Source organism: Grus americana, chromosome 4, assembly GCF_028858705.1.
Source record: "Grus americana isolate bGruAme1 chromosome 4, bGruAme1.mat, whole genome shotgun sequence".
NCBI classification, from domain to species: Eukaryota; Metazoa; Chordata; class Aves; order Gruiformes; family Gruidae; genus Grus; species Grus americana.
Genome location: NC_072855.1, coordinates 66,582,321 through 66,605,924, shown reverse-complemented (window position 1 = coordinate 66,605,924; position 23,604 = coordinate 66,582,321). Strand labels below are relative to the sequence as shown.

Below are 23,604 nucleotides of genomic sequence, written 5' to 3'. Positions count from 1 at the left end.
AACGTACACATGACAATAAATACTCTTTTAAAGTTCATCAGAGAAAGGTATCGCCAGTCGGAAAAGGTGCCCATTAGGTATCGTTTTATACATCCATTATGCCAGGGCTCATTGTCACTTGCAGTGGTTCATCAGCAAAATTACTGCTATATTCCACATGCAGCAGCATTTCTCCTCTTGTGCCAACAGTATCTCAGAAATCTGACTTTGCTCATGCTATCATGCAAAGCCCGGCATTTTCTGGAAGTCAACCAAAGCTTGCCTTCCTCTCAGAGTTTAGAGAAACTACTTCCTAATTTTTCTTTTAATCTGGAAGATTAATATTTAACTTTGTAGGGGAAGTGGTGAAAGGAAGCACTATGCATGTGAAAGGCATTTGGAGATGCCACTGAAGAGCTCACTGATGTGCATAAAGATTAAAGCAGCACCATGTTCAGACAGACACTTGAAAGGAGTAAATCCCTTCTCTATCCTAGCCCTTCCTGTCAAGGACCTCAAGAGAAGTGAAAAGACACCTTCCCAAAAGGCTGGTGGATGTCCCAAAGTCATGCTGAGACAACTGAAAGAGCATAAGTATGCCAAGTTAAATGTAAAATCATTGGGCAAGTCTTCATGCTAAAGTCATAAAAACTAACAGTCAAACCCTTTCAAACACATCACAAGCTGGAAACCTGCTAGAACATCCACTGGGCCAACAGATGATCAAGACGAAAAAGAAGTGTTTGAGAAAGATGAGGCCATAGCAGAAAAGTTAAATAAAATCTTTGCATCAGTGATGTCCATAATGGAGTCCAGGAAGGCTCCACACCCGAGGCTCCCTTTTCAGGAAGCGAGTGTGAGAACTAGTTTCAGATTGAAGTGTGAGTAGAGGAAGGTCTAGAAAGGGGGAAAAAAAAAAAAAAAGAGTAAAATGAATAGTAATAAATCATGAAGACCAGATGGCATCCGTCCATGAGCTGTAAAGTAACTTAAATACGGAATTGCTGAACTACTAAGTATGCCGTGCAGCCTATTGCTTAAATTGCCCTTATAAAAGGCGTGGAAGGTGACAAACATGACTGATTTCTTAAAATGGGTCTGGGAGTGGGGAGGGAGCGCTCAAGAGACCAGAGGCTAGTAAGTCTTGTTTCTATATCTAGCAAAATGACTGAAAGAGGAGCATTAATAGATAAATAAATATGCTATAAGGAAGAAAGTCAGTGCCGCTTTTGCAAAGAAGTCGTGTCTCATGAATCATGTAGCACAAGGATGTTCTGGTCGATACAGGCAACGTCTTTACAACTGAAATGCTTTGCACATGCCAGGTCTAGCTGCATCCCACAGCCATATGGGGTGAGACCTAAGCAAACACCAACCCTCTTCTCCTCCTCTCCTCTGCCCTGGTTTCCACACACAGGAAACTGGGGCATGCAGCTTGGGCACGGGCTGCAATACCGTCTGTCGGTGTGCCAGCATGGGTAATTACTGGTCTAGGACCTCCTGCACACTGCGCTTTGCATCAGGAGGTATGCGGGGATGCAATCACGGCAAACTTGGGTTTTAAAGCTATTAAAAAGATCTCCTGAAAGCTCTTAAAGAGAGCTTAGGGATAAGGAGGAGGGCTCTTCATGGATTATTAGCAGCTTAAAAATAGGAGACTAAGGGTAATAATAAATGGACATCTCTCACAAGTAATGGAGATTACCAGGGAAGTCCGACAGAGCTCTTCACTGGGGCCCAGGCTGAAAACTGTGCTCATACATCATTTGAAAAAAAAATATAAATCAGACCTATGGAAGTGACAGAGCTTGCTGATGACTCCAGACGATGAAATGAAGAGCTGCCTGTGAAAAACTGCTGAAAAATCTTGCTAAACTGTGTGGCTGGCTGACAAAACGGAAGGTGAAAATCACTAATTGCAAGGCAATGCAGACAGTATAATCATCTTCCACCATACATGCAAAATGACTGGCTCTAAATTAACAAACATCACACAATAAAGAGACCTAAGTGTAACTTGGAACAGGTTTTGGGGACTTCTGTCTTTTGAAAATGTTTGCTCAGTGCTTACTAACGGTCAAAAAAAGCCAAGGGTGAGAGAAGAGCCGAGAGCAAGACAGAAATTGTAATTTTGCTCCTGCATAAATGCACCGCGCTCTGAACACAGCATGTCAGTCTGGTCTCCTCCCAAAATTAATACAATGGGCTAGCAGAAGCACTGAGAGAGTAGATGAGGATGGTCAGGGGTAGCAAACAACTGATATACAAGGGCAGATTAAATTGACTAGCTGATTCTTCAGCTGTTAGAAGAAACAATGGGACTTGATGGATATCTAGAAGTGATAAATGGAATACACAGGATGAAAAGGAATATATCCACTATTACTACAAACACAAGAATGAAGCGGCACTCCATTATATTATCAGCTACCTGCTTGAGAAACATCTCCGACAAACAAATACACATAATTAAATTGCAGAAGCGACTGCCACTGAACATTTTAGATGTCAAGATTATAAACGCATTCAAAAGGGTATTAGGCAAATTCACAGAAGACAGACACAGAAGGGTTATTAATGCTATCTCCTGTTAGAAAGTACCTAAATCACTGACTGCTGGAATGGGCAAATGAAGAAGTATCATTTTACCCTTGTCCTGATCTTACGCCTTCTTTGCAGCTGGCCAGTTTAAAGGATGAGAAACTGCTAGATAGACCTTTCTTCTGACAGTTCTCACATTCTTACAGATCTTAAAACTACTTTATCTCCTGTTTTCCTTTAGTTTCATAGTTTTAACTGAAACACCCTAACACACTTTAGGAAGTGTTTAGAGATAAAGGCATTAAAGGGCAAAGCCTTTAGAAATTTATGCAAAGTTGAATCTATTGCTTTGCCTGACCACTGACATGTTTACAAAGAAAAAGCAAAATAAGACTTGGAAAATCTAGCTGAAGCATATTACATCTATTATGTACAGGCATGACAGTAGTTCTTCAAAATTTCCTTCTGTGTCTGTGCTACTTTGGGGGGGATATGTAACAAAATCTTTTCATATACTTCTCCAGATGCACATTACGAAAAAGTAAATAATACTATACCATGTATATAAAAAAATGTACTGATAAAGATCTCCACTTCTCACTGCACTGACAGTTTAGATTGTGTGAATGCAGTACTTCTCTTCAAAATAATATAAGCAAGCAAAAATCACGCAGGGAGGAATATCAAGGAGTGCTTGCTGACCTTTTAATAAGATCAGCGATCACACAATTTATTAGCAAAGAATGAACATTGACAACTCTTATCAACAATCATACGGCAATACTAATTAAAAATGAGGGATTTGGAGACTGTCAGATTAAAGAGATTACAAAAAAATACCTAAATTTAGACACTACAGGATTAACAGATTGCAAAAGAAACCAAAAGGGTTAAGAGCCATCATCCTGCAAAATGTACACGGGGAAAAAGTAATCTTTTAAAGAATATCTTTTAAAGTTACTTATTGGCTTTACCACCACTCTCAGAGTAATTACCCCCCACCCCAAGGTATATAAGGTTAAAAAAAAAAAAAATCTGCTGTTCTTAAATATTCAGCTTATTTTATTACGTGTATCTTCCCACTGTTACTATAGAAATCAGAATACCAGAAAGACTGAAAGGGCAGAGAGCGGCAGCTGCATCCCTGCACTGCCTTACGCAACACCAAACCCTAATGGTCCCAGCTTCCACAAGTAAATTACGAGAGGATATTAGGAACATAATGAAAAGACAATGAACATGCTATTTACTAATAAAATACACATAATTAATAAATGCAGATTTTAAATAAAATCCTAGTTATTCAGTCAAGCTACATCTTAATTCTCAATTTAATGACTCCTCAATGTTACAAAATCCTCTGCCCATTCACATCCCATGACAACGTTAGCACAGAAACTTCACAGAAATCCCCATGTACTGAAGCTGTTTTTCCACCTCTACCTCATTTGCCCTACATCAACTTTCTGATTTGAAAAAAGTATTCTCTATTTTTCCTCTATAGCTAACATCAACCTCTATCTGCTTTTAAATTTTAAAACTTCACACTTGGGGCAATTACCAAAAGCATAGCATGAAAGATCCTTGCGACACTACATTTTTATTTTACTAAAAGTTAAATCTTGCACTTTAAAGGAAGGTTTTATATTAATTTGTAGCACCTTTTGTTAGTTTGTTAAACTACATTGCATACGTAGTATTATTGGGTTATTTAAAAATATCTGGAGTAGATGATTGAATTTTATAATGAAAATGCCACCCATACTCCACTACAAACTAGTAAAGTGGCCAGTAGCATCACAATTGTCTGAAATGGCGATAATGAAAGGATAGCCACTTAGTTCAAAATCCATAGCCTGAAGCTTTGCCTTATCAGTCAAAAGCACCAATACGTTAATTGGTATATTCTGCTCTTAATATTTTGTACATAATATTCAATAAACTGCAGTGTACTGAAATCTTTTTCTGTAAGGATTGAGCTGCATATGATGCAATACAATAATTTCAGGGATGGAAAAAAAGACATCGCTGATCCAGTGAAAACTGGCCCCAGTTTTTAGATTCAGTTTTTCAAGTTCACTTTAGTAATTCTGGGTACCTCGTGCAATGCCTAGTGCTGTTTTTATCACGCAAACCCTCAAGTCCTTGACTAGTGTAAAAATCTCTGTAAAAATCCAATGACAGTTAGAAGAAAGTACAATGGCCAGGAAATTCAGAACCTGCACACTTATGCACCTACGATTTATTCTTTATGCTGCAGATGACAAACCAAGAAAAATCAAAGCAGCAAGACAACACATAGCACATTAGTAATTCGGTACATTTGCAAAATACCGTTGAAATATTGATGCTGTACTTTAATGTACTAAAAATGTCTCAACACAGTGTCTTAGCATTACTGAACTCTTTCAGTATCCCAACATTGCTATTTTACAGCTAGATAAGGCTGGAATGATAAGTAAGATAATGTGGGTAAATTTCCTAAAAATAGCAAATGATTTTGGAGTTTGAGTCTCTTCTTCAAAAGTCCCCAAGACTTTAGAAGTCTACAAAGAGAACACATAAAACCTAAAATCAAAAGAAAAAATGAGACCTGGGCGGGGGGGGGGGAAACTCCAGCATCGGGCTGGCCCTCTGGTTTCTTTACACCAACAGAAACCACCGTGTGCCAAAGAGGACACACAGCTTGATTTATAATATTCATCAGCAATGCCGCCAGCTGGAGTTTTGCCCTATGGAGATGTGCAAAGCCATCCCCTTTCCTTAGGATAAGTAGGGCAGCCTACCAGAAGGGATGCAGTTTCCGGCCTCCAGCTGGGAGGGGGTATGTGCTGGGACCACAAGCCCTGGCCCTGAAGGTAGCCCATGTCCCACCGCTCCCGCCAGTTTCCCACGTCGGGGCAGCGAGGATCCTCGCCATGCCATGTCTTGGCTCCTGCTGGGTTTCTGTCGGCATTGCTGCTCTCGTAAATACTTTTTATCCCTTCCTGAGCCTCTGAAAGGTTGCCAGCCGATGCCCTGACTTTATGGGTAGAAGCAGATACCTGGGAAGTTGCCACCACTAGCCAGCAGGACAGCAACTGCCCGAGCCTGTCACAGAAACGTGGGCAAGAAGGAGCATCTCTTGCTTTCCTCTGGGGCTTAGGCATCTGACTTCTGCACTGCAAACACATGAACTCCTACTATTGAAAGACTTGGATCATCAGATTTCTTCTAGGACCTAAACTGTCTGGCCATGTCTTTTCAAAAATGTTGGGGACTTTTCCTTCAAAAGGACACAGCCAGAGAAAGAGCCATTTTAGCTATTAGTTCAATGATTAATTCATCCAGTAAGGGAGAGGCCAAGGGAATTTGAAACTAACTTCCCGACCTTTCCAGGACCACATCTTAAAAATCGTATTTTAGGCTGTTGCCTGTAGCAAACAGTTAATTTTGCATAGCTTTAGACAGAATCCCTGAAAATAAGCTAGCGCTAAAAAACATTGTATTTTGCTATGTCCCTTGCTTTGTTCTTGCTCCCATTCCAAGCAGCTCCACTCAGTTTCCTGCTTTCAATTGTGTATAAATTTACCAATTTAATGCTCTGGACTTAAATTGTCTATGCATATGCCTGCCTCAGGTTGAATTAGATGAGAAAATTTCAGCTAAAGTCTTTGGTTAAGTCTTAAGAGAAATTTCTCCCTCCCTCGAGTTAAACAACAGCCATTTTTTTCTGTAGGATTTCTGTTACTTTGCATTAGGAACTTGAAACGTCTCAGAGATTAGGTCTTGAATCAGGGATAGTTTTTTGCCATGTCTTAAGAAAATCTTCCTCATTAATATCTCTCTGTTCTCCCAAATCCCTAGATCCATTCAAGGTAAGGCTTCTTTGCTGGCAACAAATGAAGTAAAAACCCAACAGTCTCTCACTACGTAATCCTGTATCATCCCTGCAACTCATCCAACCTGATCAATATAAAAAGGAAAGATATTATGGGATAACATATCTTAAAGGTTTGGTTATGGATACAGACTTTAAAGCACGTACCCAAAGGGCTCAAACTACGATTTCACAGACCACCTTCATTTTGGAATTTCGCAGCTTCTCAGATTTGAGCTTGCAGCCATAACAACATTATTGCAACATCTTTTGAGTGTTGTTACATACGCAACAGTCATCCTTTAAGAGTGTTTAACTGCAATAGGAATTATGTGGGGTCAGTGTCACATATATATGACCGTCTTTTAAAGATTTACTGTGGATTAAAACTAAAGCTACATATATATATAATATTAGTTTTGATTACAACTACTATGCTACAAAAAAAAAAAAAAGGATTAAAACCCCCCCACGTACTGTAACTTACACACATACCCTCCACTGGTGTATTTTATGCCTCTTTTCAGGCTGTTTTTAGGCATTTCTGTAACAGGCTGAGTGGCCATTTTCTTATCCCTCATCTTCGCGTTTACTAAAGCCCAATTAAAGCAATGCAATATACACATGATCCATAAAGACAAACAGTACACTTAATTAGATATGTAACATGACTAAATAAAAGCGGACGAACGTTTCCAGCCTTCCAGAAGCCTAACAGAAAATCAAACCATGTATTAGTAGGGAGGCATTTTGCACTGTATTTATACAATCAAAGGTACATTTAACAGCTATTAACAACAGACATCCTCATTTGTTATTCGTCTTGTTTACAGGCCTTCAGAATAAGAAAGAAAACAAGATCATAGATCATGGCCCTCCAGAAACATTACGACTTCCTTTTATTCACAGTAGTTAAGAGTAAACGGAAAATTCATTTAATGTAAAACAAAGCAACATTAATTCTGCTAATGCCAACCTCTACTTTCACTGGTTTTTAACCGTTCATTGAAGAAAATGCTGAACCCTCTGGGGTGCCGAGTGCATGGCACTGGCCAGGGACCTTCCTAATTACTTCTTGCATAGAGACGGGAAATGACCTCTCCAAACACAATATGAAGAAATACCAAGAAAATCTTGGCCAGGTGATAACAGGAACATAACTCTCTCAATCCAGAAGAAGGAAAAGTCATTTTAAAGGCTCTCTCTTCCATTCCGTATCAACTAATACACGTCCTAAAATGCCAAGGACAGTAAAACACTCGAAAAGTTGCACCAAGTGAACTATAGGGAGGTTTGATAAACCTCATGGCACAGAAATGAAAGCCCATGTTTGTAACTACACACCACATTTCCAAGTTCATGGTACTCAAAAGGTAAGACCAGCCTTCAGCAATTCCAAAGCTTCAAAACAGTGTATTTTCACAAAGAGGAATATTATGTTTTGTGCTTATCTGAATGCTTTCTACACTGAACTGTACTGGCTGACTTGCACAATTCCAGTAATTCACATCTGATCTTATGTCAAAATTGGGAAAAGCATTGCATCTCTTGAACTTGGAATCACAAACTAATTTAGCTTGGGAGGAACCTCTAGAGGTCTCAAGTCCAACCCCCTGCTCACAGCAGGGTTAATGACGAAGTTGGAGCAGGCTGCTTGGGGCTTTGCCCAGTCAAGGTTTGGACATCCTCAAAGACAGAGACTCCAGGGTCTTTCTGGGCACCTGCTCTGCTATTTCACTGTCTCATTATGAAATTTCTCCTCCTGTTGCCCAGGAGGCAGTTTGTTGTCCTAGATTTGTGATCGCAGCCTCTCATCTTTCCACTGGGCGCCTCCATGAAGGGTCTGACTCCATTTTTTCTACAGCAACTCATGAGGAAGCTGAGGGCTGCAATTAAATCCCCACTGCAGCTAGCACATGGCTGCAGGAGCCCAGCTTCCTTGCTGTCTCAGCCAGCCCGTGAACACTTCGGCCAACTTTTGCGAGGCTCTCTGCAGTTTCCAAACAACTTTCCTGTGCTGGGGAGCCCAAAACTCAGACTCCAAATGCAGTCTCACAACTACCACCTTGAGTGGCAACGTGAGAAACTTGAACAAATGTCTCCCATGATTCCCATCAAGTATGAAATATGAGCAAAGTGAGAAAAACCCTCTCATTCCAGAGATGTGTCCATTACCGTTCTGGAGTAAAACCTAACTCCTCCCCTTTTACCCCAAGGAAATTTCTTGCTCTGATTAGCTACTTCAAAAGTCCCTGTCCCACATCTCACAGTTTAACACAGCTCCTGGTAATTTATTTTTCTTCTCTTTAGAAAGATATATCTTCTGCTACCTTTGGTAGCTATGCAATGAGTACACTGTTAAACATGCAGGAGACCAGACCACTATCTTACATACATAGCTGTTTTTATTTTGCACTCCATGACATTACACTCCTTTTCCCAACTGGATCCCAACCTCAACCTCAGTATAATTCTGCAGGCACCCATCTTCAAGGCTTGCAGCACAAAATTCGCAATTAATCTCAACTTCTGGAAGCTACTTCCAGCTACGGTACAAGAAAGCTAGCAATGCACATACACTTTTATTTGCAAGCAGGATTGATTTTGCTGTCCAATAAATTTTGACCCCCCAACTGACTTTCTTCAGATAAGGCAAAGCTGCTCCTGTGTTTGAACTTTTAGTCTATATTTCCCCAGGAGAACTAAACTCTTTAAAGTTCACATTTTCACTTAGCTTTACATACAGATACTTTTTCCGTGGCGATTCTCTAATGTGCAAGTCACGGTGGAGGCGCTTTCAACAAGGAAAATGGCTGACACCACATTTTCAACCACATGCAGTGCAACACCAGTTCCTCCTCTTTAAAAAAAAGAACGATCCTCCTTTGATATTGCTCACTGCTTTGGGACCAATCTCATATGCATTAATTAGTCAGGAATTCCTAAATCAAAGAAAGACTATTAAGATGGACAGCGACAAAGCATCTTCTCCAAGAAAAACATTTCAGAATGCTTCAGTAGATTGAGCAGCAAGTTATTTTTTGTTCACTCTTTTCCTGGGTGGGTTTTTTGTTTGGGTTTTTTTTGTTTTTTTTTCTTCTTTGAGAGTACCCATATCCTATTGATTATGTCTCATTTATACCTCTAGGAAAAAAACCCCAAACTTTCTGGGATAAACATATGACATGACCCCAGTTAGACTGCCTGTGTATTTGCTTAAATTTTGACTTTACTGTCTTGGAATAAACACTCAGCAAATGGAACAGAAATTAAATTATACTCATCAAAAGCAAAGCACTAAAACACAAAACATGAAGGAACACACATACTCAGAAGGAATGGTTCCTTGGTTGATCCTTCTTTTTGTTTGAATGCATCATAAGAGAAGTTATGTTTCGTTACTGAAAAAACATTTTGGCTTCTTTCATGGTTGCAAAGAAGGGTAATTAAGACTGTCAAGAAAACACATTGAACAGCTGTATATTGTTAACAAAAGCACCATTATATGACTGCTCTGAAAAAAACTGGCAATTTAAACATTCGCATTTCCTAGAAGTTAGATATTTTTCCAAGCTTGAGTAGATACCAAAAAATATTTTTTTCTATAAACAATCACATTTCAAGCCAGCAGGATGGTCCTAGTTTGAGAACACATCCACATACATAAGGAGATGTGGATGGCAGTATCAAAGCTTCGCCAATTGAAAACTGAGTCATTGAAAAAAAATAAAATTAAGCTACTTTTTAAGTTGGAATTAGCTGAAATTTTCTTAGACTGCAGGTATGCAGGTAAGCAAATAAAGACAGAGTAATCCTTCCAGCCTGCACTGAAAAGGACCATTAAGGAATACTTACTCATCGAAGATCAGGTCTGGAGCAAAATAGAGGAACTGGCTGTTTGTATGTTTGTATGATCTCCAACTCAAGGCAAATGATGACAGACACATCCATGAATACTGAATTAAAGTAATTTGGTCCTCAAGAGGCAAGTTTCTAAATCCTAGAGATCAAACCAGAAAATACCCATGAACTACATTGCGCTCTACAAGGGTTGGCCAAACCAGCACTGAATACATCACTCATTATTTTTCTAGTATTAACAAACAAGAGCAACACTCCCACAAAGAGTAGTTCTGAAAAAACAAAACTGTAATTTTTCATTCCAGTGACAAAACATGTTTTCTTCTTAAGAGGCTATTATTCAAAATGAAGGCTTTTAAATATCGATCACAGACATATGAAACAAACATTACATAAATCAAAAAACAATAATCTTTTCTCAGATGTTCATCTCACACCCCCCGTGAGGGTTTTCAACACAGCCCACAGATTAAAGATGCAATTTGTCAAGCAAATAGTTCATTAAGCTAAAAGAAAACAGTGAAAAGAAATTTCACCAAATGCCTCGTGGTCCTACCTGGAAGTATCTTTGCCCACTTCACCACCTGAATCATCTGTTTGCCAGCCAGGCGGTTTAAGGTGGAAAGCAGGTACTCTGCTGTGTCTGGCTTCGAACTGTCGTATCCTGCGTACACAATCTCTGGTTCAATGCTTTCAAGGATCTTAACAGGAGAGGGAGTAAGTGCTGGTGAGATAGTGGACATGTGGGGGACAAGTGCTGTGTTTACGGAAGGCTCAGTCACGGGTGCGATGTACGTCGTCCCTTCCTCAGGGCTCTGGGGCGGTGGCTGCTGCCGCTGCTGTGGCTGCTCCTCGTGCATCCCTTTCAATTTCCCCAACTTTTTGGACTTCCGGGCTGTGAAGATGAGCAGCATGAGAACCAAGTCAGTACAGAAAGCCAGCATAACCCTGGCTTTATAGAACATGGAAGCAGAAGTATCATCTCAAAATTCTCAAGGGAGACAGGTGCAGGACCTTAAGAAATACCTTGCTGCCTGCAGCATCATTACACTGGAAAAAGGACCGAAAGACAGATATTAAGCTCATTTCCATTGCTTTACTTGATGTTTTTATAAGTGACAAAATGTCCAGCATCTGTCTCCATAAAGACATGCGTAAAACATCTCAGTTACTGTGGTCGGTGCCAATTAAACACTTCAGAACTTCATTTGTTTTGTAGCTTAAATGAATCACTTATCACCTACAAGTCTCCAATTCATGTTCTCCATTGCATTTGGTCATCAAAAAAACCCTCCCTGGCTACGCCCAAAATTAGCAGACCCAGAACCCTCCTAAGCTTTTGAGTCCTAGTGTCCACCCTGGCCACACCTCAACTTGAAATGCAGTCAATCTATTTTGAACAGTCTAAGCTAGTCAAATCCCTCTGCTTTTGCTGCTTTGCTAGTTCCCCAAGAGCTTCGTCCCCTTCTCTCTTGAGTAGTTCTGAAATAATGCTAAAAATATTTATCCAGTTAAAGAAAAAACACTGAGCCTCATGTAACACCTCTCCCTCTAGCAACATTTTTCTAATGATTTGCCTTCTCCCCCTTTTTTTTTTTTGCCTTTTCTGTTTTTCTTTAATGCTACCCTCCCTACTTTTCTTTACTAAATATTATCAGAAGACAGCAATGCTAGCGTGCTTCCACTCTTTGCAGAGATGCCTGCCATTCTCTGTGAATTCCCTTCCCAACTTTGCCATGCAAAGCACAGATATGTAAGCAGGCAGAAAGCCCTGCTCCTGCCGCAGGAAAATGATCTTGTAGTGTGAGGAAAGAACAGGAAACAAAAAGCAAGACAATTAAGTTAAAAAAAACCCGCACACAAAAGCAACCCAAAAGCCCTTTACCCCTCTTTGCACGATAGGAAAATGTAACTAACATAATCTTTAAAATCAATAATTAATGAACTAAATTTAAATATCCACAGCTCTTTCAGAGTAACTTCTCTCAAAGATAGTCTTTCTTATCTATCTGTACATGGCTAAAACCCTTGTCTGGACTTTTATCTTCCTGTCTCTTGATTATTGCAACATCCCTTTTACTGGCATCAGTAAATACAAGTCTATCTCACTCCTACTTAGAGTATTACTGCAAACACCCTTCTTAGTCCATGCCCTATCCCAAGTCTATCTCTTCGAGTTTTTTTCCCCGTCATCAATTCCCCTCCTTATCTTTCTTTAAATATAGCAGCTTTTCTGCAGTTTCAGGATCCTTTCTGGCCAACCTCCATCTCACCCCTCCTCTCTTCTCCACTATCAAAACGTTCACTTCCACTCCAGCTCAGCACGCCATGCCACTGCCTCCTGGGAAGTTTTCAAAGCTTGCTCTATGTGCTTCTTCCCACTTCTCTTATTACAGTGCAGAAAACTCCCCACAAAGATGCACAGAACTACCTCATTACTCTTCTACAAACTCCTTCAACCCCATGTGTTAAGAAAACCCTCCTCAACAGCAGAGCTGCTGTTGCCCTCCAACCATTGCCGGCGACAGCAGCCATTAGTGTTTTACTGTTTCCTTGAAATTGGGGCTGCCTGCCCAGAGCCAGTGGCTGCGACTGAGCTCATAGCGCCTGCGAGGCAGGATACAGACGCACGCTCAAGCGCAACAATAGCCTGTTGTTTTCAACACTTCCTTGCTGGGACAGTACCTTGAACTCTGAGGAGCTGGCTCATCCCACGATCCAAAAGAAAAGCTTATTTGTTAGGGTAAACATGGGACATTGCTATGGAAAACAGCAAAACTACCACTCACACACACAATCTTGAAGGTGCCCAGTCAAACATCCACTCCCTCACTGTCTTCGAAACCTGAATACAATTCATTACTACTGCAGCACATACTACACTGAGCAGTAAGTGCAAAATCTGAACATCAGTTTGGTGTCATTTCCATCACACAATGAAAGAAGGATCTTTTCCTGGCTGGATTTCAGCATCAATGTTGCTCAGGAGATCTAATGAGAACTTCAGAGATCTTTGGGTAACTTTCATCAGTTCTCATTCAGAGAGCTGGACACCGTTTCATTAATTCACCTAGAACACGTTGTCTGCTTTCAACAATTTCTTAATTTCTCTATGCCTCCAAACATCCAGACCAAGTGTGGCGGGTGGAATTTTTTAATAAAAGGATTAGATATGCAAATAAAAATGTGCCAGTCCTAATAAAATTTAAAGTGCTGTCACTGTTCAACTGTCCCTATATACTTAATAAAAACTTCCTAATTACCTGAAGCATTAGCAGAGATAACATAGGGAAACAGGGGAATCGCTGTCATTTGAGGTTATAAGGAAGAGGCGAGAGAAGTATCTGTCAGAAGAGGTTTCACTGCAGCTGATTCTGTCTCAAGAGACAGGACAGACGAGATGACCCTTATAAAAGTCCCTTCCAATCCTGTTTCTTACTTTTCTATTAAAAAACTCTTAAAAAAGCTCATTCAAACAATGAAGCACAACTGAAGGGTTTTTCATCCTCCAGTGCATCAAGTTGCATCAAGTTACATGGATGCTGACATCCATTCTTCAAGATGCAATTTCCGTTCCTAGTACCCAAAAAGCCATTTTACAAAGCAGCAGCTGATCAGACATTTTGTTAAACAAGCTTTTTCCTCACTCTGCAAAATAAAATGGAGGGAGTTAGAGGCAAAGCAGACCACTCTGATAAATTTAATTCTGCAAAGTAAGTGAAAATGCTGTTGTTCCCCATTTGGTGCAGTTGCACCTATATGACGACATCCTGGTGAAATCACTGTGAGCATTAAATATAGTTTGCATTTATCTCAGAAAGGCAAAGCTGAACTTACACATTTTTCAACAAAACAAGTCCCAAAAGCAAAGCAAGGATGGCCAAGTTCGGCAGAATACCTGATGATGAGTTAACAGAGCTATTGGCCACTGAAAAAAGAGTTTAAAAATAAACCTAAAGGAGTGGATAGAGATTAGTGTTTGCTGTTATTATTCATTAAGTTTTATCAGGCACTATTTTTCTTCTGTTATCAAAACAGGACTAAAAATAAAGGACTTTACATATTTTTCATGTTTGCAGAGGCAAAAAAATGCATTCTCACCATAACTACACCAGAATGACAAATGTATTGGTTTACCAACTCCATCAAGTATCTAGCAATGCAGATAATTGATTACATATTTATTAAGACAGTTTTGTATCTTCTACTCTCTAAGTGTTTTTCATTAGAAGAAAAAAGAAATAGCATTCTTCCATGTATAATACTGGCATAAAAATGTGTTTTAGTTTCATTTTCTTCCATTATAATGCCTTTAAAATGAAGCTGAGAAAAACATTACTGCTTGACAGTCATGTTTACAGTGAAGAAAACTGTATTTTTCATTTGGCTTCATGCCAGTGCTGTAGCTCAACTGGTTTGGTAACTCCCACAGAAACCAACAACTAAAGATTAAATACAAACTCTGAGCAGCACATACTCCGAGCCGGTCTTTTGAAGCTGTTTTTCACATTTGCTCTCTAACTGCAATATCAACTATAAAAGCGACAAAGCCACCTCTGAATTGGTGGGTAAAAGCCAGGCTCATCAGGACTGCCACGTGGAAACATTCAACAAGTCACAGGCTCTCCACGCAGACCAGGGGATGAGGCATGCGTGGGGCTCTTCATGTGGCAAAGCTCAAGTCTGAAGCCCGTTTGGGGTTAGGACAAGACTTTCATCCAAATGGCTGCACAGCCAGTGACTGCATATTATCTCTACTTGTAGGACTTCTTGCCCCTCCTGTTCAGCGTTATTTCAGCCACGATATCATATTATAATCCTTGTATTTTTAAACCATCTGAGAGAGAGTAACAGTTGAAGAAAAACAAACAATAGTGAAAGACATATTGCAGATATACCTGAGATTAATACCTCAAATATCTTGACATGACTTCTGTTGAATAAGTATTTTAGAAGGTCTTGTACGTTGCAATAAAAATAATGAAAAATAAGGTGAAGCATCTGAAAAGTCACATAAAGCTGGACTTTAAAAAGGCATGTCCAACAGACCTCCTCTGTAGCTCTAACAATAACTTACAGTGTAACAGAGGAATAAATAAGCTACAAGTCTGACCACAAATAGCAGTCCCTGTTCCTCTGGAAGCAACAGGCAAAGTTTTACCTGGATTTAATACCAGCAGGCCTGTGTCCATGATGTTCAAATAAAAGCCTGCAAATTCTTCAAAACCACACGTGCTTGGAAGACCTCAATGAGATCAGGCTGCGAACGCCAGCTTGCTGATCTGTCACCCCCAGTCCCACCTGCCTAGAAAGGGACGATGGTACTGCTGCAGAGGCACTGAGGAAGGCTGAGATGCCGGATTAAAACCCCTTTAACACAGTCTTGAGCACTGTTAAGACTGAAAGTCAAATTAGTATCTTTCTCCCCTTACTACAGCCTCAGCCTTATGGTCTAGCAAAAAGATGGGACTTAATCGTTTGAAAATAGCTATTCACAGGAGACTGGGGTGAATTCAGATTTAGACAACTGGTTCCTTAGTATTGACCCTTCATCTGTAAGACTCCTGTCACAAAGACGAAACAGGGAGGCCAGCTATTTCAGGATTGGGAGTTTTCGTGCCATCTGTAAAACACTGAATAGGCTTCTGGTCACCTGCAACAGTGAATGCTACTGTCAGTCAAATAACAGGACATTAACTGGATGTGACCCTATTGTAAATTGTCTTCTGACTAGACATTAATATGAATATCCGCCACAAATCCATGGCATTCCTGATTTTCAAAGGTTAAGTTTGAGGTTTTAGGGTAGTTACAAGACAGGTAAGCTACCATACACTCTTTTTAAAAATACCATAGTAAACTTAGACATGGTATACAAGTTGGGTCTAGAGGGAGCTAATCTATACTCCCTTTGTCCCTAGGGAATATACACAAGTTATGGACTCCACAGAGCCACATGTCTGATAACTGTTTTTCATAGACTCAATAATTTTCATTAGCATTATTGTTAAAAAATGGGATCCAGAAATGCCAAAGAATAAAATGCTGTCAATAGTAGATAAAAGAACCCATAAATATTATGATTTAACTCAGCAGTTTTATAACAGAGTAATATCTTGTTTGCAGAATTGAATCAGTGTTCAAATTTAGTAAATGAACAATCTAAAATGCTCTGCAAATTCATGCTGGCATCCAGTGCTCTAAAGCAAAATCTGAAGTTTAGAAAATTATCCATAGTTCTACATGGAGTGAATTACAAGAGTTGCAATGATAATCCCCTGGAATCAGATTATTTTTTTTAAAAGATGATATTCAGTGCTTGCCTTGGTGCCTATCAAAACCCAATTATTTTTTGCATAGCTAAAGACATTGTATAGATGACTAAGAGCTTTATTTGTTACACATGTAAAGCTCTGCCAGAGCTAGGACCAAACTGATCTTGACCCAACAGATCTTTATTCTATCCATGTTGCAGAACATATTTGAATCAGTGATATCAAAATCACATTGTAAGAACATACACTACCTTTACTGTAAAGCAGAAAACATCAGCGGAAGGAAAGGGGAAACCAAAACGGACACAGAACAGAACACAGAAAGCGATGGACGTTGAACAGAGGTAAACAAGAAGAGGAGAAAACAGCAATTTGAGTAAATGCATGTAAAAGACAAAGGGAAAAAAATCACGATATGCACTTCAAACAAGGTATAATTGGGGATTATTTCAACTAGGTACAGCGCTACCAGTGATCTAGGCAGTCTGAGGGTAGACAATATGCTGCAAAACAAACATATTCTGACCACATTGAACTGTGCCGCCTCTGTCTGCCATGCCAGTGTACACCTGCATTTCAAATACTCAAGCTCCTCCATCCAGGTCCCGACCTCACTGCTTGAGCTCTGCACCTGAGCTACCACCACCATCTCCTTCCCAACCTCAACAGCTGTCAGCTTTCTCCATTTCAACCTATGCCAAATGCTTCTGGGCTTTCCCGCACACCCCTCCACTGCCACCCGCCTCTGCTCTCCAAAAGCAGCCCCCGGCACCTTCCTGCACCAGAGTCACCAAAGGACCAAGCTGCCCATTCTCCCCTTGAGGCAGCCCTAACAGCCTTTGGGTAGACTCTCCTCTGAGCCCTCACCAAGCATACACACTTTGTCGCTTGCTTCCACCTTTGTATAGATAAATGCTCCATAAAAATGCCACTTTTTCCTCCTCTGAATCTTTTCATCATGTTTGCCTGGTGCCTTTGCCTCACTTACTTCAGTGAGCTGACATCTGTTCTCATTAGCTATTTTACTGCTACCACAAATAGTGATTCCCTTCCCCCAAATCTGTTGTATCTTGACATATATGAAAATTTTGAGCTATCTTAGTACAGACATTTTTTCACATAAGTGTCTAGCACAACGGGTATGAGATTTTGCTGAGAAATTTCTAGATAATAATACAGTCATTTTATATATATATATACACACACACGCACACGCAAATGCATGGAATAAAGTGAAAAGCAGTAACGCAAACAAGATCTTACAGTGTCGTCCCATTCGCTCTACAAAGCACATTCAGGCGTGCACCCTTTACTCTTCTGGAAACAAGGGAACAACCAAGACAGGACCCTAAAGCTTCCATTAACCAACTACCCACTTTGGGAAGCAAACCACTGCTTTTCAGGTAGAGCTGCGGTAGATGAAGAACCTCTAAACGTGACCCCATGCGTTGTCCCACGTGTAAGAGGGCCAGGGAGACACACGGACAAGCAGGTAAGTCACTGGTTTGACTGGACAGACCAAGGAGAGGAAGCAAATGAAAAGCAATTACTGAAGCAGGGGACCAGTAGTACAGGGACTTAAAAGGAGAGTACGAGATCACTTTATCATGTAAGACACACTACCAAAAGGACTTTGCTCTTGTGGCCATTCAAGGGGGATTTCTGCAGTGGCATTTGGGATGTGCTGAAGGGACCAAGTAGTCTAAATATACAAAGAAAGGAAGACTGCAGCTGGTGAGGAAGAAAGTAAAGGTCTTGCCTTCACATAGCAAAATAAATTTAAAAATCTGATTCCGACAGCTGTGACCCAGAGGAGATAGAAAGTGATAGAAAATGGTATCACTTGCCGTGAGCCTGAGGAATCAGTATAGTTTAATTAACAAAGCAATAAAAATTTCCTAATTTTTTATCCTCCACCAGCAGAAGCAAGCTTTTATCGGAGAATAAGCGCAAAGCCAACAATTGAATTCAGTAAAATAAAGTGGTAGGCATAACTGAAATAATGACATTGTTTGGCATTGCCAACGTCATTCACAACTGCTTACTAATTAATAAGTAACACTTTAATTTGACAGGATTGGACAGCTTAAGGACAAGGAATAAACGTGCATGAAGTCTGTTCTATGTATGTCACATTTTATTTGCCTTTGGTCAGTCCCTGCAATGATCCAGGCACATCCATACATGTAATTCTTGTTCTTGGTTCACATTCATTATACCAAAAAGGGAGGTATAGCACAGATGAAAGAAATGCACATTTTAATCTACATAATTGTATGCTATTTTCCTTGCGTTCATTTAAAAATATTTTGGCTCTTTATTCTAGATGGATTTAAACTACTGATAAAACTGACTGTAACTAGGTAAATATTTCCTGCTTATTACTTTGCTTACTTACACGACAACTTCAGAAGTGTTTGCATTTTGTTTTGCTTGAAACAGGCTCTAATATACAATGTAGCGCAATGCTGCTCCAGTACAGCATTGTAAAGCACAGAAACAATATATGTGAAACAGTTGATCCTCTTGCTTTCAGCAGGATCAACTATACTTTGCTCAACCCAGTATGTTATTAATCTCCAATAAAGGGAATTCTGCAATATCCCCCACCTTCCTCCAACATCTAACCATTCACTTTTCCCCCAATATCTTCTATATCACATCATTTTTTCTGCAGTAAAGTTGATTTCTCTTCATCATTCCCCCACTGGCCATAAAGAACAACTTACTATTCCTGTCCCCTCTTTTACACCATTTTTTGTATTGAAAGACTGGCATCATGGCTGCCTTAATATGTTTCTCTCTTCTACACCAAAATAAATGGAGTTTCTTCAGCTCTTCCTTACAGATTTATAGTTTTTTTCTAAGCTTCTTATTATCCTTGTTCTTCCCTGGGCGGTCTCTAGTCTGTATATACCTTCCTTCAGGCACATGATATGAAATTTCAGGAAGGAAGATTCAGTTTAGATGTTAAGGAAAGCTTTATAAATGTAAAGGTCTATGAAAAACTGGAATAGGTTATCAAGGGACACAGCAGAGACTTCCACGCTGGAGATCTTCAAGAAGAGATGAGAGACGACTACATGAGGAAGGACACAGGTGCCACTAATCCTACCAACTGGCACAGGAACAGAACACAGGTGACAATTTCGTAAGGTTGCCCCATCCCCACCACCCTGACCAGCAGTGCTGAAAACCAGACGCAATCATCAGGCACACACTTGCCAGCTCTGACAAGAACACAATAACGTCTCAGTATCAAACGAGACTTCCCTATTTTTACAGCAATTTTACATCTCTGACTCTAAATTTAACATACAATCATCACGCAACCATGCTTCTTCATTGCAGTCTCTGAACAGCTCCTCGCAGGTATTTCATTCTTGTATACCTCATCTTGCACTTCTCAACATAAGCCTCTGCACTTTACTGAAAATGCCATCATGTTGGTTTCAGACACTAGAACTAAAGATATTTTTGAATTCTGATTCTGGCCACAGAGGACAATTTCCAAATCTGTACATGTAGGTATTTATTCTCTACTTTGTTATGCAAGTAATTAGTAAAATTGTAGACCCAGAACTGACCCTCAATAGGACCCTACTTCAGATGCCCTTCCAGTGTGACAGCAAACCACTCACAGCTACTTTTGGAGAATGCTATTTCAAGTAATTATGCACCCACTTAATGAGAAATCTTACCATATTTTAATGAGAATTCTGCATTTGCTTCTGATTATACTTATGGCTAGAGATATCAAGCAGTGAAATACAAACACCTACAGGGAGGTGGCACCTCATGACAGCACTTGCACACATCTCATGGAACAGACACGGTTCCTCTGCAGCGCACTGGCTTTTGCATGCAGGATTCAGGACTGTGCATCCATAGCCATGGAGATCTGCTCGCCGGGATAGCCTTTGTAGCACAGATAAAAGAAGCATCCTTGCAAAGATGGCATGGAAGCCATCACAGTTGCCTCAGAAAAACTAAGGTGAAAGCCCAGATCAAACCTTGCATATTTTGAGGTCTGACTCAATGATGAAGCTCAGGTTACCTACTTGTCTGATGAGACAGTGATGCCCACAGCAATCACGAAAGGAAGGCACTGGGGAGGGTGTGGGTAAGAGACAGAGGGAATTAATCCCTGTTTTAGCCATGCCGAGCTTCAGGCTACGCATTTGTGAAGAGATGGAGGACAAAAGTGACAAAAGAAAGCTGAGTTCCAAAGTGCATTTTACAGGAATATTTAGGTTGTCAGGGAAAATGTCTAACACATTTGCTTGTTTCTCAGCAATCCTCAAAGTGATAATTAATTGAAAAATAACAGTTTCATAGGGGTACTCCTCCCCGTGTGGGAACAACTTTTACCAAATGCCAATTAGTGGTTTCCTGTTAAAATCAAATCAAGCTGGTTTTGATAAAGCTTTTTAATGAGAAATGGCTAAAGTATGAAAATTCCCCCCCCCCATATATTTCATATAAAATCCCTAACTGACATAATACAGTCTCACAGATAACATTTTTGGTATATAAAACTCCCTCTTGTGCTTCTTCATTAATTTCAAAAGAAATGTATTTACTAAATATTTAAATCATCCAATAAACAAAGCCTTAAAAAAAGCTTACAAAAGAAAATTATAATGTTGATGAAAGCTAATCTTAATCAGTCCTTTTCAGATGCTCCCAAAACTCATATTTTACTGATTATTTATTCATTCTTCAAATGTACGGCAAATTCAATGATTTTTTGAGCTAAGCGTTGTCTACTAAATGCATCAGTAGTTTTCACTATTCATCAAATAGATTTAAAGACTAGCAGTAAAACACCAGCAATGAACGCAAAGAGTAAGTCACGAACAATTACAGTATTTGTCACCTAAAACTCTAAGACACCTGGAGCAATGAAACATCAGCAGCTTGAACTGCTAGTATTGGTAATAATTTGGTTAAAAACAAAGTTAGGGCAACTTTGGAGAACAGATTTTTAAATCTTCCACTATATCAGACTGAATGCTCTTGGCTATGATCACTGGTTTCTTCCTTGTGCCAACCAACAACCTTCCTCCCAAGACACCCATTCCCATCCAACCTTCTGCAGGCATTCCTCGTCCAACTCTTCTCTCTTGCTTGTATTTGGGTTGATACCCAATGCTGAGACTGTTCCATGATTTATGCACCCTTCATCCCAATTATAACACTAAGCCATCTCAATTGCCCCTGATACGGTCCTGTAGACATTTACTGCATGTGAAATTTCCTCTCTGTATTTACACTGGAGACACAGGTACTCAACAAGCTTTTCAGAGTTTTTCAAAAGCGTCAATAAGCAAACTCCACCACAGCACCTCTCATCCATGCTACAGAGTATGCCATGCTTTAATTGCTTCATTTTTGTTCCTGCACTACTATTAGAACTCAGCTTGGTAAGTGCTGCACTTCCCTCTGCCGTCTTTCTGGTTACGTCATATTTTTCCCAAGTAACAAAAATTTTGAGATACTTTGTCTCCTCACCTGTAAGATTTCCACATCTCCAGTTTTTATCAACTTAGATTTCTCTCCAATGACCTTATTTATAATACATTCAATGCTGCTAGTCTGTCCCTCATCTTCTAGAAATCATCTACCCTGCTTCCCAGAACAGCAACGCTATCTGTGAAATACAAGCTGGCTGTTTATCTTCTGCAGTCGTCTCGGCCATATTTTTCATCATCCAGTTCACCATTAGTCATTTAAAAAAAAAATTAAAAAAAATATAACTATGTTAATCTCCTGCTTTAATAAATCATCCTGAACATTAGTGAGACACCCTGTATGTGATATTAACCACTTTTCCAGGGAAAATGTAGTTCTGCAGTATTACCCATACTTATGACCTGCATCATGAAAGGAAGTATCTCTCTGCGACTGACAGCATGGCACATTTCTAAATTCTTCTGCTCTTCTCTACTCCCTACTGACAAACCCCCCTACTCTCCATTCAGGGTGGACTGGTCTTGTGAGCTCAGGTTCTACAGTCTTCCTCCCCTTGCACTTTCTGCAGGGATATTATGCAGCAAAGATGATTTCCACTGCAAAAACGTTACAGCATTGGGGGAAATGGGAAAACTGATGGCAGAAAACCACAAAAGCACACAAATCACCAATTTGCAGGAAGATGTGTGGTACCGGGTGGCTCAGGAATGCTCCAACCAGTGCCTTCACCTTGCCTCCTTCTTTGTTAAACACCACCTTCTTGCCTGTTGTGTATTTCTAAGGCTTATATGGGCTCAACATTTCCTTCATAACCTGCTGTGGATTGTTCTTTCTACTAACTTTGAACTCCAAAGTCTGCTTTTTGAGCCAGGTATCCTTGCCACTGCTGACACTTATTTTAGCAAAACACGGGTACTAAAAATGGAAAGGCATGCACTTGGGATTTGGTGAGGAAAAAAGCAGGAAACAAGATTCGGAACAAAATGCAACTTACTAAGGTAATTCTGAAGCAAAGTACATATGACAGGACAAGGGGAAAGAACAACAGATTCACGTGCTAAGGCACAATCTGTGATTGAATAAATTTTCCTTGTAACAGTACTGGAGTAAACCACAGCTCTAGAGTCAATTTAAAACCTGTGAAGTGCCAAAGTAGCAGACAATCAAAAAAGCAACACAATGTCAGAAGAAAGAGCACATGACTTGCATAGCCTTAGCATCATTGCTTCTTCTAAACAAACTGTCAACACAGAGGACAGAGACACAGAATAGCTCATTCAATGAAGATCAGTGATGTCAAAGTCTAAAAAGTCTTTTTGTACATGGAAATAACATTTTCACTTTGTTTTTTTTTTATTTGCATGCCAATTATCTAGCTTAACTCCAGTTACCTAATACTAATCATAGTCTGGAAGAGACCTAGGACAGTCGCACGATCCATCCTCTTGCTCAGACCAGACTCAACTGTACCCTCATCACTTCTGACAAATGTCTCATCTGATCTTTAAGACACCCAATGACAGACTCCACCTCTTCTCCAGACCAGCTATTTGAGTGCTTCCCCGGCCTTACAGTAACAGATACTTTTCCATTTCTTCACTTGCATCTTCCTTG

General features: G+C 40.0%; 1 protein-coding gene across 6 annotated transcripts in view; it reads right to left on the bottom strand.

Annotated features, from left to right (window-relative positions):
• NR3C2 (nuclear receptor subfamily 3 group C member 2) overlaps positions 1-23,604 on the bottom strand; it is a 222,717-nt gene that overhangs the window by 29,994 nt on the left and 169,119 nt on the right. For all 6 annotated transcript variants that reach the window (XM_054824700.1, XM_054824696.1, XM_054824697.1 and 3 more), the window contains 2 exons: positions 10,797-11,135; positions 10,235-10,379 (listed from right to left, as the gene is read on the bottom strand). In XM_054824700.1, coding sequence (XP_054680675.1) covers positions 10,235-10,379; positions 10,797-11,135 — 484 coding nt within the window. The remainder of the gene's footprint in view (positions 1-10,234; positions 10,380-10,796; positions 11,136-23,604) is intronic.